Raw genomic sequence first — 14,117 nt, 5'->3', positions numbered from 1 at the left:
AGGAACCAGGGGGAGTGTGGTGTCCGTGGGGGACCCGGGCATCCGCTTTGTCCCTGGCTGAGCCTCAGGTGCAAAGTATTGGAGGAGATTCCTGCTGAAAACTTCCCATATGATTACCCTGGAAAAAATGTTTCCAATAAATCTGTGCAGTGAGGGATTGCTCACCACCATCCACCACACACCTTGGCGCTCCTGCCATCCCAGGATTCCCACCGGGATGTTCTGCGGGAATCAGAAGAGCCCCCTAAGCATCAGCTCTTCACAAGCTGAAGGATGAGTCAGTTCGGGTCCACGCCAAAAAGTGTGTTCAGCACTTTTGAACATTCCCAGTAGGAGGCAATAAATAACATAAATGCGCACCCGCCGCCTCGCCGCTGGCAGACCTGGGTTTGCCACCTATCGTCACCGCTCAGCTCCAGGACAGGAATCTCTCCTTGCTCCCACTGCTGCTGAACTGGATGGATTTCCCCAGACTGGATCCCTGCTTTGGAGCAAATCCCTCCCCTCCTTGGGGTTCCTCCGCAGACCAGACCAGCCCCCCCTCCCCACACGCACACACTCACGTACAAACCCACAGTTGTTGTTTTCCTCCCATCCAGGGACCTTTGCTGGGATGATGCTCTCGCATCCCGGGTGGGTTTTTACAGATCCTGCAGAAATTGGCCCCAAATAAGACCCACGGGGCAGGGGAGGGGCATTTTGCATTCAGAAGGAACCAGCCTTAACGAGCCTGTTATTTGAAGCGGGGGGGACAGAGCGGGGAAACTGAGGCACGACTCCCTTCCTCCCCAGCAAGGGACCCCCAGCGCTGCCTCAGTTTCCCCCGGCGCCGCCCCCCGTGCAACGGGGCTCCCGGTCCCTTTAAGCCCCCCCCGCCCGGCGGAGGCTCAGCCCCTTTCTCTGACACAGCAGCCGCCGGGGCGAGCGAACCGGGAGCCGCGGGGAGGCTGCGGCCGGGGCCGGGGGCCGGGCGCCCACCGCCGCTCCGCCCGCCCCATGGCTCTGCCCGGGGCGCCGGGCGCCGCCCGCCCCGCTCCGCCCGCCCGGCGCCCGGGGACCGGCCGGCCCTGAGCCCGCACCGCCGCCGGTCGGTCCCGGGGGCACCGCGCGGGGGTGCGGGGGCATCCGGGAGGGAGGGCAGAGGGGGAGAGGGAGGGAGGGAGGGAGGGAGAGAGGGGAGGGGGATGCGGGCAGTTGGGTTGCGGGGAGCGGGGATGGAGGACGCGGGCTCCGGGGATGGAGGATGCGGGGAGAGGGGAAGGAGGATGCGGGCTCCAGGGATGGAGGATGAGAGCGGCAGGGATGGAGGATGCAGGTAGCGGGAATGGAAGCTGCGGATACCGACATCCTCCATCCCCGGTGCCCCGGAGGATGCGGGTACCAGGGCTGAAGGATGCGGGTACCAGGGATAAAGGATGGGAGCAGCGGGGATGGAGGATGCGGGTACCGGGGATGGAGATGGGAGCATGCCGGGACTCCCCCTCCCTGTGTGCACCCCCGAGCTGAGGGGACGCGCCCCCCCACCCCACTCCGCCTCCGCCCGTGCTGCTTTCCCCCTCCCTGGGGGAAGAGGGGACATTTGGGGCCAAGGTGGGTTTTCCCCCCTCCTCGGCCGAGGCGGGGTTGGGGTTTGAACCAAGCCGGGAGGAGGATGATGGTGGGATGGGCCCCAGGTGGGAGGAGGCTGCCCGACACCCCCCCGCAAGCAGATGAGTCTCCCGGGACGCGTGTCCCCGTCCCCCCGCCCCGGCGGGCTGTCACCTCCGGTAACGTCTCACCCCTTCCAACAGCAACCGAAGGAAAGTGGCCCCCGGACTCCTCTTGTGCCACGGAAAAGCCCTGAGGGAAGAGAAAGAGGAGGAGGAGGAGGGGGAGGAAATAAGGAAAGGAGAAGGGGAAAAAAAAGGACAAGGAAGAGCTTGGACTGGAGCCAAGGAGGTTCTGGATCGCGACGGTGAGTTCCTGAGCCGCACGGCTGCCTGTCTGTCTGCCCCTCTATCCATCCATCTGACTCTGCGAGACCCCACTGTGCCCCCATTCTCCAGGTCTCAAACTGTGGGGAAGTGGGGAGGGCAAAAGGAGGGGGACAGCGTCAGGCTCCGTCCTGTCCCCACTCAGTTAGGGGGGGCTGCTGTGGGGGTACTGGGGGCTTGTCCTCGTGCCGGGGCTGAGATCAAGGCAAGGTGGGAGTGGGCAAAGCCCCCCACCACCTTCCTGGCTCCAGAAGGGATGGCTCCCTCACGTTGTCTGTCTGTCCTTGCAGGAGGGGACCCTGGTCTCCCCAGGACACCTGTGCCCAGCTGGGAGACCCCCCCACCACCACCCCCCAGCGTTGGAGCTGCAGACCCCGGAGCGAGGGCCCGACGTGGGGAGAAGCGTCGCTCCCCGGGGACACTCAGCTCTGCATTCCCCTCCCCGGCTTCGGGGAGCAGGCAAGGCGTGAGCCGCTGGATTTTAGTTTCCTGGGACATCCAAGGGACTCTTCCTCCTTCTCCTCCTCCTCCTCGTCCTCTGCTCACCCCATGGCCACCTCACACCTCCCCGCCGTCACCGGCTGAGTCCCCTCCGCAGCATCCCTGACTCTGCATGCTGCATCCCGACCCCGCTCCCCGCTCCGAACCAGAGCCCCCCGACCTCGCAGGGAGGCGAGCGTGCGGCTGGGACTTCCTTGGAGGCAGGGGAACGTTAAGATGTTGAAAGCTCCCCGGCCGAGAGGGGCTGCGCGGACGCCAGGCCACCCGGCTAGGGGGGAGCAGGATGGACAGAGCCGTTGGGGCCGGGCACCGAGGCTGGTAGGGAAGGATGGACTCCCGGACCTGCCAGGACAGGCAGCCCAGTGACCACCCCAGCAGCAGCAGCAGCAATTGTAGCAGCAGCAAGAGTAATTGTGAACGGGAAAGGATCCGGAGCCGGATGAAAATGGTGATCGGGCAACTGGAAGGCATCTTACAGGAGCTCAAGGAGGTGGCCAAGGAGCTCCGGGAGGTAGGAGAGCGGGTCGTGGTAGCTGGTGATCCCAAATGGGGGTGCCCTGCCCCTGTCCCCCTGCCCCAGCGTCAGGATGGGGGGAGCAGAGCCAGCTCAGCACCCGCAACCCACCGGCCCCAGGAGGCACCTGGATGATGTGCAATAGGATTTTCCAAAAAGGGAGAAAACTGGGCATGGTTTGTAAAATCGTTCCTGACCTTGACCCCAGGGTTTGCTCGGGGTGAGGGGGCCCGGCCAAGGCACCAGCCCTGAGGGTGCTGCTGGTGGGAGAAGCACCGCCAGCACCGGGAGAACTGGTGTCACAGTCCACTCTGCTCTGCCTTGGAAGGTGTTTTCCAGGCCCCTTCCAAACCAAGGAGATGGACAGAGAGAGAGGATGGTGGGTCCCTCTGGCATTGTAGAGGGCACTGAAAATATGGCAGCAGTCCTGGATGCAATGAGGAGCACCCACAGCATGGACAGGGGGTCAGAGTGACTGGGTGTCCTGTAGCCTGGATGGAGAGGGCCCAGTGCTCCTGCAGAAATATCTGTGTGCACACAAAGTGTGGTTGGAGTTTTCTCCCCACAGAGATGCTTTGGTGGGGAATTTAATATTTCCCTGGCTCGAGGGTTTGGGCCACGCATCTCCAGGCTGGAGGGGAAGGGGGTCGTGATGGGGTTGGTAATTTAGGACACCTCTGCAGGGGATGGGGAGTGGTGGATGGGAAGTGTGCAGTAGCCTTGAGCATGGAGCAGCTGATTGCTTTGGCAAGAGGGCAGGCGGGCACTGGCATCCTCTCCATGGCCTGGGACTGTATCCAGAACCTCACCAGCCCTCAGGAAGGGCAGGAACTTGCCATGGGCACCATGGAGCAGCCCCATGTGGGTCGGTGACATCTGGGTGCCACCGAGAGAACGCTGATGCAGGTGCACCAACATCATCCTGGTGCCAGTGGTCAGGGAGGGGACACCCTCCTGCCTGGGATGCAGTGTCCTCCTTTGGGATGGCTCCACTCCATCCAGGAGATTTTAGAGGAAGCTGTGAGAAAGCCGGCACTGGAGAGATGCCACGTCCTGCCACACTGCCCCACTGGGTCCCTGGGAGGTCTCGGGCCTTGGCACCCCAAGAGATTTTCCTTTCTCTCCTGGCTTTGTCAGTCCTTCCAGCAGCAGAAAGCAAACTCAGCCACCCAAAGCAAAAAGCCCCCTGCTCCCCCACCAAATCCCGCAATGCCATCGGCAGAGCCCAAAACCCCCCAACACATCTCTGATGGATTAGGAAAAGCCATAATAGTAATAATCGGGAGGCAGAGCTATTTTCTATTTAGCCTGAGCTCACTTCGTGCTCCTCCAGGAGCTTAACAGGCCTTCAAAGGGAGGATGATGATGGCAATTGGCCCGTTCCATCGTCCCCATGAATTTAAGGCCAGGTGGGACCACCATGATCAGGTGAGCATCCCTCTTGCTGAGGATATGGAGGGATAAGAAGGACCAAGACGGGGCCAACCCCCAACCATTTCACAGCTGAGACCAGGTTGTTCTTGCCACCAAACTCTGGGTGGCTCCACAAGGTCCCTGTCCAGCTCTTGGGGCCAGAGGGGTCTTGGTGGGCTGCCCAAGTCAGGTTGTACCAGCATGTGTCAGAGGAGAGAAGAGGAGGAGGTGGCCAGAGGACACCCATCCTCTGCCCCCACCCCAGGGACACCCTGCTCTGTGCCAGGGAGGGGGTCCACGCCCCATGAGGTGGCTTCTCCAGAGGGTGCCAGGAAGTGTTAAAGCATGGAAATGTTTTTTCCATGGAGCTGGCACATGCCTAGACACTGGTAACCTCCCAGGCAGCGTCCCATGGGTGCCCTGGCAGAGCCCCCCACATCAAGGGACAGCAAGGCCAGGTCAGCGTGGAGCCAGACATGAGGTGGGTCCTAAACTTCAGCCCTTCTCCCAGCTCCTAGAACAGATACATAAAACTCTGCAGCAATTAGCTGAATTCATACAAAACAGCCTAAATGTCAGTACACTCAGTGCAGGCTTCAGAGCTAAAACACACCAGTCCAACCAGGTTGAACCAGGAGTCAGGGACTCCAGAGAAACAGAGGTCTGGTTTTCCCCAAACCAAGCAGAACTTCGGTGTTAGAGGCTTTGGAAATTCATAGAATGGTTTGAGTTGGGCGGGTTTAAAGCCCGTCTTGTTCCACTTCCCTGTCATGGGCAGGAACACCTTCCACTAGACCAGGTTGCTCCAAGTCCCATCCAACCTGGCCTTGGACACTTCCAGGAATGGAAATTCATCTTCCAGCCCTCTGGATCACTCAGAGCAAGCTCAATGGGAGCAGGTTACACGGAATTCTCTTTCAAGGCCACACAGAAAAGTACGTGGCAGACACTGGGCTGGCAAATCGTAATCTCTAAGATCTTGGTGAAAAAGAAGTAAAAAAATAAGCCCTTTTTCTTGTCTTCCTTGCACATAGTGATGCTCTTCCTTGGCTGGAAGTGAGGACAGGACAGGGGGACAAGGCTGGGGACAGGCAGGGCTGATGGCCCCGAGCTCAGGTGGGCTCAGGGGTGGGGTCCCAGCTGGGGCTGCTCAGGGCCATCAAAGGCCACCACTGTCCTGGCACTTGTGATATTGGTGTGTTCTCCAACGGAGCCACCATGGGGCCTTTGGAAATATCCATCCCTGTGGCCATCTCCTCTGGTAGGGGCATCACTGGTGGGTCAGGATGCAGGGCTGGATGTGCCCAGTGAAGGCACCCGACACACCCACGGTGCTGGAAAACCTGCACTGGGTGATACCGGAGGGCACTGGGTGAGGCTGGACCTGCTCCTTCCAGGTTCTCCTTGCACAGGGAGCTGGGTGCCAGGACTTTACCTACCTGGAGGCAGCAGCCAGGTCATAACCACCTTGCCAAAAATAACCCCCAAAGCCATCAACACCCTATGGGCACAAGGGCTTCCACCCAGGGATGGTTCCTGCTCCAAAACCGCTCACCAGCTCCAGGCACAGCTGGCTCTGGCTCACATGAGCCTTTTCTCTCAGGTTGTCCCTGCTTCAGCAGAGACGCTGAGTCCCAGAGCCAGCCAGGATTGTGAGATGCTCCAGGGGGAGGCTCCAGTGGGAGATCCCAGGGCAGCCCCACTCTGCTGGCCCATCCCTGAGGATGTGATGTGTGACCAGACACTGGTTCAGGCTCCATCCCCGCCTCCCGGGAGCGGTTCCCACCTGAAGGCTGTCATTCCAGATGTCCGTTTTATTCGGGATGCTGTTTCACCACTCTCCCCGCTCCTGCTCTCCCTCCCTCCCTCCTTCCCTTTTGTGTATATAATTATTCCCCAGCACTCCAAGACAGGGCTGTATTATGTGCGGGGAAAATGATTATTAAAATCTTTGATTGAAAACGCACACTGGAAGTAGAAATCAGGCAGGAGGCAGCAGGGAAGGCGCTTCCGCCGTGCGCTTGCCATGCTGCCTCCCTCCCACGCACCTCCTGCCAGCCCCAGCCTCTTCCCACGGGGATCACGGCGATGCCACAGGGAATAAGATACCCCAGGAGGTCCCAGGAAGCTCCATGGCAAGGCTGAGCTCCTTCCCACCCCTGGGGGATTAGTGCTGGGGGTGGGAAACCATCCACGGTGGGAAATAAACCCAGATATCTGTTTAAACCCCAAAAAATTCCCATGGGGAGAGTCCTGTCCCCTCTGCAGCTGCTGATGGAAGCAGCGGGGTGCCACCACCCAGAACAGCACGGAGGGGTTCCCTCCAACACTTTGGCACGAGAAAAACCCTCCCTGCAATCCCTTATGATAATAAATACCTTAATAATGTTGTAATCAATAGGTGATTAGCTGGGAATGCTTGGGGAAGTTCATGGCGAGAAGGAGGCTTATTATTCTAATAACAACATGTTTGGGAGATGTGCAGGATGATTTTGAACTATTTAGCAGCTGATGATGGAGCAAATGAACCCTGGATCCTCGGCACACTCATTTGTAAGGATCAGCTCGGGGAAGAGAGGCCCCTGCAACTCTGCTTCAGTTTGCCAGCTCCAATTAATCATTCATTCCTTATTAAATATTTACTCACCTTGCCTGCACCGGGAAGTGGGAAGGTCCCTGCTCCAGGAGCATTTGGCTGTGGGGGTGGTGGGGCTTTGGGGTGGCTCTTTTCCCCTGTGGAGGGAGGAATTGCTGGTGTCAAGTGCCTCTGGGATGATTTGATGCTTTGGGAATAGGGTTGGGGAATTTTAGCATGGGCTTCACAGTCCTGTTGCTCATCCCCTCTGTGCACCAGCTGGCAGCAAAGCACAGTGCTGGGACACACGGGCCGGATCCAGCCTGGAAAAGCAGCTGTGTGCCATTGGAAAATCCATCCCTGGAAGTGTTCCAGACCAGGTTGGATGGAGCTTGGAGCAACCTGGTCTAGTGTAAGGTGTCCCTGCCCGTGGCAGGGAATGAGATGGGCTTTAAGGTTCCTTCCAACCCAAACATTCCATGGTTCTGTGGAAATGCTTTGGACCCCAAAATGTGCTGCCGGAAGTGCTGGGAATGGGGAGCATGGGCGGACACACAAAAATCCCTGCTCCCACCATGGCTGGGGATGGGATGTTTGGCTCTGGACTGGGAAAACTGTTGCATCTCGCCGGAGGGCGGCTGAGGGGACACACACAGGGCCCCCCATCACTGGAGCAAAGACAGCCCAAGCAGTGCCGTGTTTGATCTCCCCACCCCGGCCCTGCCTTCACCCACTAGAACCTGCCCTGAGCACGGATCCGCCTCCCCCTCCTCTTCAAAGACCGTGTGGGGATAAAGGGGCTCTCAGACCACTTTGATCCCAGCATCTTCCAGCTCCTTCCCCAGCCCCAGGAATTTGCGTTACCAACTACTGACCAGGAAGCCTTTGAAGTCCCCTCTCATCCTCCCGCCTCTCCAGTGTCTTCCCCAGTGTCCAGGAGGTTTAGTTCCTCGATAGGAAACAGCGGGGCCAAAACGTGGGAGCTGGAGCCACCAGACCCAGCTCCCAGCCAGGGAGCTCAGTGCTTGATGTGCAGCCAACAGCCCAAAATCCCATTAAAAACAACGACAATGCTCCAGATGTTCAACATCTGCCTTAGCTGGGGAGGTGAACACCCAATTTAGGGCTTTTATCCGGAAAGCTTCTGGCTGCCTGCAACGTCCATGGGCGTGGGGACCAGTGGGAGGGGAGGGGAGCACCCAGCACTCCCAGCTGGGTGGGATGGCAGGAGCTGGTTTTTGGGGTGGGGATGAAAGTGGTTTAGCTCATCCTTGCCCCGTGTCCGTCTCTCTGGGGTTCCACAGGGATGTGGCTCATCCCTCTGCCTCACTCCATCCTCCAGCTGCTCAAATCTTGTCCCTTTAGGCGAGAGCTGAGCACCCTTGGCCACCCAGCAGCTGCTTTCAAGACACTGGGGTGCAGCAGGATGAGGCCCCTCGGTGACACCACGCACGAGGTCAAGGGGGATTATTTTGGTCCCTGTTTTCCTACTGCCAGATACCCCAGTTGGACCAGGGATGCTCTGCTGTCACCAAAAAGGTGGCTCTTTGCAGCAACCTAAAGGTGATGGAGGATGGGGACACATCCTGTCTGTCACCAGCATGGCACTTCCACCACATGCTGAGGACACCCCACACCTCTCAACCTGCTTGTAGGGGAACAAATCCACCCCAGTTCTCTGGGGGATGAGAACATCACCAGGGCCTTGTCCCAAACCACCCCAGGTCTGGTCATCCCTCCCCCCCACACCTCTCTCATCCTGGCTCCCTCTCTGCCAGCAGCAATGGCCTCAGCTGGAAAAGCTTTGACAACCTGCTTCAGGAAGGAGAAAAGGGGGGAGAAAAGCCCAAATCCTACTTTACATTTAAATCCTCAGCGAGTACCAAGTGTCACATAGGTATTTAACACCCCCCCACCCCACCCCACCGCCCCCCCTTTAAAATAGCAAGTGCTCCTAAAAATAGCCCCGAGTGAGCCACTGCTGATGTGACACTAATCCCTGTGTGCCACCACCAGGAGCGGGATGGGCACGAGGATTGGGATGGGGATGTGCCTCCTCCTGTCACCGCCCGATCCCAAATGGCAACGGGTCCCTTTAATGAGGATGAGGAGGGCCCTGGGTGTCAGGGACCCGAGTCAAAGCCCAGGGAGACGCTCCCCCTGAACCCAGTGCTGTAATCACCGAGCCTTTGTGGAAACAGAGGTGATCTCATTCCAGCTGAGGGTTTCAGCAGAAATCATTTTGCTGCCTTATTAAAAAATAATAATAGCCGGGTGTTTCCCAAAGACAGCTCTATTCCTGCCCTTTTTCCTAATTCTTTCTTGTCACCAAGAAAGAAGAGGTCGCATCATCTTCTTTTTAACGCCCTTCCTCGAGTTTCACCCCTTCTCCCTCGAAGATAAGAGTAAAAAAAAAAAAAAGAAAAAAAGATATCTGATGGTGCATCGGGAACAGGAAAAATCACCTTTTCTAATGTCAAGACTTCGTTGTGGATGTTCCCAGCACCTCAGCACCCTTCAAAGCCAAAGCTTGAAGGATGGGTGGGTCCCTGCCTGCCCTCTCTAGAGGTCTTCCATGGCTAGAAAAATAAGTTGGAGATCACAGGTGAGGAGCTTAGGTAAAGCCTGTTGCCTTCTGCTCCTTGGGATGAGCACTCAGCTCAATATCCCCAGCTCAGCCATCCTTTGGGGACACGAAGTCCCTCTGGGATGCAGGGACATGATGTAGGTTCAAGGTCCATCCCGCAAGCAGGACCTGGGATGGGTTTCAGGAGGTCCATCCAGGAGAGAACCCAGCTGTGGGGCCACCATGTGGGGCTGAGGACAGGTTCTACTCCAGCACAGCTCAGAAAAGAGGTTTTATCCCAAAACTGGGCTTATAAGGGTCCCAGGAGGGGCTGATCAGGGTTGTTAAGGTGTATCAGTGCCCATCTGGAGCATATTAGACTGTGTGCTCAGGTCTGATAGTGGGCGCACTACTCTCTCCCACCCCCTCCTCCCATTTCCTAACCACCCCTTTTCCATGGAAAGATGTTTTTTGGCATCTTTTATCGCCAGCGTGGCCAACCCACTCCCAGGTAGCAACCCAAGCCAGTCAGCCTCCCTTCTCCTGCTCACACCAGCTCGTCCCACCCCAGAAAGGGTCTCCCCATTCCCAGGTCTCCCCAGTTTCCCAGCCCCATGTTCACAGCAGGCAGTAAACACACACACACACACATCCAGCGCCACCACCCTCACTCAAACCCACTCTGTGCCCCTTGGGCTTGTGTCCCCGTGGAGGTGGCACCACTTTGTCCTCCAGAGATGCTCCTCTCCGAGTTGTCACACAGCCTCAGGTGTCCCCAGAAATGGTCCTACCTGTGGCCAGAGCCCGGAGCTGTCCCACGGGGGCCGGTGGCTGATTCACAAGAGGGGGTGCTGCGTGTCCATGCCCGGACGCACCTGGGGGGGCTCGAATTCCCTGTCCTTGGTGCCAAATCCTTGGAAGCTGGGCAGAGCAGGAGAGCTGCATGGGCAGGGCTGTGGAACGAGCGAAATTTGGAGCTCAAATATGGGAATTTGATTAAAATTAGGTCAGCAGAATGTAACGGAGCCACTCCGGCTGCTGGCAGAGTAATCGTCCCCCTGGGCTCCCCGTTTCAGTTGCCCAGACATATTAAATTACCCTTAACTCTGCCCACGCATCCTCACCCACCACAGGGGCTCTGTGAGGAGCCTGCCCTGCTGAGCCATGCTTTATGGTGCATTTCCTGGGATTTATGGAGCTGTCCCAAACCTCTGCACGTCAGCATCCAGCAGATGGATGCAGAGACCGAGGGCAACCCAGCCCTGTGACAGCAGGTTTGGGGTGCCCGCCCTCGGATGGGATGGGGTGTCTGAGCCCAAGGACTCAGTTCCTCACAGCAAAAATGCTCAAAGGACATGGAGTTACGGGATACGGCAGCATAAAAATGATGGAGAGATGTGCCATGATTAATTAATCTTGGTGGATGGGAGGCTCCAACACCCAGTGATGAACCGTGGGACTGGTGGAGATAAGTCAGGGCTTTTTGGTGGTGTGAGGAGAAGGAAAGGAAAGGTCTCTGGCAAGACACTGCCCATTGATTTACCTTCCTTCCCTTATTTTGGGAGATTTGTGGCTGGTTTCCACCAGGAAAGGACAGGTGGAAGGGCAGTGGAAGGAAAAAGATGGGGAGGGAACAGCAATAATGAAAAACAACATTACTGCGTGAAGAAACCACCTGGAAGAAGCCAAGCAAATTTGTGCTTCCAGATGCTCTGTGAGTGGGATGGGCGTCCAGGAGGGACACAGCCCTGGGGTGCAGGGGGCACCGATGCCCACGGATGCCTGAGCTGGGGATGGGAGGAGCACAGATTGCATCACGTGGGTCACAAACAGGTACCAGGAGTATGGAGGGGTTCCCCCTGGCCCCCCTTGTCTGCCGCTGCCCACCTCCTGCTTGGCAGCACAGGGACCAGCCAGGCCCTCTGCCAGCTCCCCCGGAGAGGGGGGAGGCAAGCCAGCAAAACTGCCAAAAATACAGGCTTCCCAGTGCCACGGAGTTGGATTTCTACGTCGTGCTCTGCCTCCCCCACGAAACAGAGCCCCACACGCCCACACACACACGCAGAGACACCAGCCAAGAAATACCGTGGATAGACACAGTTCCGTCCAGATGCCGGGTGGGATTGGGGTCTCCTGGGCAGGATAAGTGCTGTGGTCAGTGCTGGAAAGCCCCTGAGCTGGGCAGGATTAAAGACTTGAAGGAGGGTGATGAGTCTGCTGCATCCGAAACCTCGGCAAGGTAGTTAGATGGAGACCATGATCCATGGGAGCCGTAGGGGAAAGGAGGTCATTCCTCCCTTCCTTCCCCTTCCAGCCCTGCCCATGGCTTGAACCTCCCTTAGGACATTGCATCTATTATTTTTAATATTTTAAGGCTTGTTTTAGTCACGCCTCACACGGGATCTGTCCCCAGTGGCATGGTGGGGCCGTGACCCCATCCCCAAGCCACCACAGGGCTTGATATACTCAACACTGCGAAAGAAATGAAGGATTGGGATCAATCCAGGACCTTGGGCCATAATCCACCGCCTGCCTTGGCTTCCCCACCCACAGAGCTGCCTTCTCCAGGGGCAGGAGGTGGTGGTCACTGGGGCAAGTGAGAGGGACTGAAGGACACCATGCGCCTGGGGATTTGGGGTGGGAGTCATCCCAGGGGACAGGGCAGATCCTGGGGAAGGCCCATCCTGTCACACCGAGCACTCAGGGGCACCCAAGGCTTGCGGGTTTGGGTGCTTTGCCACTAGGTGGGCTTCGGTCCCTGCCAGGAGCCTCCAGTCGAGCTGAGACCTCCCAGCTCATCACACCAGTGGTGCCAGGGCAAACAGCAGAGGTTTAGGGGTGTGGTGTAATTACGGAGCAGAAACAGGAGGGTCCCGCCCAGCGGCTCCTCTCTGTCCGTGCGTCCGTCCGTCTGTCTGCAGGTGGTGAGCCAGATCGACCGCCTGACGTCCGACTTCGAGTTCGACCTGGAGCCGGACGACTGGACGACGGCGACGGCCAGCAGCACCTCCAGCAGCGACAAGGGCGGAGGCACCTTCGAGCTGGGACCCCTCGATTTCGCCGCCTCCGACATCCTCTCCGACAGCTGGGAATTCTGCTCCTTCCTGGATGCTTCCACCCCCTCCGACCCGGGCGATGGTCCCGAGCCCCCCCGGCCGCAGCCGCAGCCCCCGCCCGCTCGCCAGCCCGACTACCGGCTGATGAACGGGGGGCTGCCCATCCCCAACGGGCCCCGGGGCGGGGGCACCCCGGATTCGTCCAGCGAGGAAGCCTTCGGCACGACATCCAGCCTGAAGCTGTCGCAGCACCGCCCGGCCGGGACGCGGGAGCGGGTCCGCTTCAGCGACAAGGTGCTGTACCACGCGCTGTGCTGCGACGATGACCGGGACGGTGACAGCACGGCGTCCCCAGGGGACGAGGGGCCCGAGGAGCCCGGCAGGAAGGTGCCGGTGGGGCCCTCGAAGCACCCGAACGCCGGCGGCGGCGCGGCCCCGGGCCGGCGGCTGATGAGGAACAGCAGCACCCAGACCGTGGCCGACAAAAGCACCCAGACGGTGCTGCCTTATATCCCGGCCAAGCAGAGGATTAAAAACAAAAACTGACACACCGGATCCGCCGCACGGATTTGGGGAGGGTGGGTGGATGGGGGGGGAGACTCCTGGGAAGGGACAGAAAAATATATATATATATATATATAAATATATATTTAAATAAATCAATACTAATAATAAAATCGACATGAAAAGGTGGCAAAGAAGATGAATGTCCCAATGTCCCAACTACCTACCCATCATTTTCCAGGCTCAGGGAATTTTAAATTGGTTTTTTTTTTGGTTTTTTTTTTTTTTTTTTTATAAACAGAAGTTTCAGATCAATAAACCGTCCATCATGGAGAAATAACAACCATAACATATATATAATATATGTATATATGTGCCAAGAGAGGGAAGGTTCTACGAAGGGGAGAACCAGTGTATCCGAGGTTGTGGATGGGCATGGATGGGGACATGGGGGTGCTGGAGGGGGGTGGCTGGACCAGGGATGGGACATTTGCCCTCCCTGGGACATTTTATCCCTGTTTGGCTTAAGAAGAGCCGGTGTGACCTGATTTGTCACATCCAATGTCTGAGTGGACTGGGGGGTATCACCAAGATGTCACTCCCACCTCCAAGGGGGGTGGTGAGGGGATTGCAGAGGGCAAGAACACACCAGTGACGAGGAGCTGGGGTAGGGAACTGCTCCCCTGCTGATTTCCAAACCTTTACACCAGGTCCAGGAGAAATATTAGCGACCTCCAAATCTTGCAACCGTCTTAAAATTATGTGAAAAGTGTCTCCAGCTTTTCTTTATGTACCTAATTCTGGTTTTCCGTTTCAAAAGCCCTGATTTGTGGGGGGGAAATAGCTGGATTTTCCCTGAGAGATGAAGGAATCTGGTGCTCCAGATCTACCCCTGGCTTCTTTCTTTCAGCTTCCAGGTTCTGCCAAAGCCTTCAGCACCCAAAGCACCTGGTCCTGGGGACAAAGCCCCCGTGCCCTCCCTGTCAGCTCTTCCTCCTGTAGGGATGCATTTGCA

The 14,117-nt window shown here is 57.8% G+C and overlaps 1 protein-coding gene across 4 annotated transcripts; it reads left to right on the top strand.

Annotated features, from left to right (window-relative positions):
* Positions 1-613: 613 nt before the first annotated feature.
* Positions 614-13,204, top strand: INSYN1 (inhibitory synaptic factor 1). Of its 4 annotated transcripts, none has more exons than XM_027698089.1 (4): positions 614-633; positions 1,791-1,954; positions 2,264-2,985; positions 12,464-13,144. In XM_027698089.1, the coding sequence occupies exons 3-4, from the start codon at positions 2,803-2,805 to the stop codon at positions 13,142-13,144; spliced, it is 864 nt and encodes a 287-aa protein (XP_027553890.1). In that variant the 5' UTR covers positions 614-633; positions 1,791-1,954; positions 2,264-2,802. The 4 variants fall into 4 exon arrangements, with proteins under 4 accessions (XP_027553890.1, XP_027553888.1, XP_027553891.1 ...); XM_027698087.1 differs by lacking the exon at positions 614-633 and adding an exon at positions 1,045-1,087; XM_027698090.1 differs by lacking the exon at positions 614-633 and adding an exon at positions 1,235-1,590 and having other exon boundaries at positions 12,464-13,204.
* Positions 13,205-14,117: the final 913 nt, after the last annotated feature.

This window comes from Neopelma chrysocephalum, unplaced genomic scaffold (assembly GCF_003984885.1).
Source record: "Neopelma chrysocephalum unplaced genomic scaffold, ASM398488v2 Primary Assembly neopelma1_124, whole genome shotgun sequence".
In the NCBI taxonomy this organism is placed as follows: domain Eukaryota; kingdom Metazoa; phylum Chordata; class Aves; order Passeriformes; family Pipridae; genus Neopelma; species Neopelma chrysocephalum.
The sequence above is the reverse complement of the archived record's forward strand: the minus strand, read 5'-3'. Positions and strand labels throughout refer to the sequence as shown.

Bases quoted from the DNA above. Each gene is read 5' to 3' on its own strand.
- INSYN1 (XM_027698090.1), top strand. From the start codon at position 2,803: ATGGACTCCCGGACCTGCCAGGACAGGCAGCCCAGTGACCACCCCAGC. The intron at 2,986-12,463 runs GTAGGAGAGCGG...GTCTGTCTGCAG, and splicing joins TGGCCAAGGAGCTCCGGGAG to GTGGTGAGCCAGATCGACCG.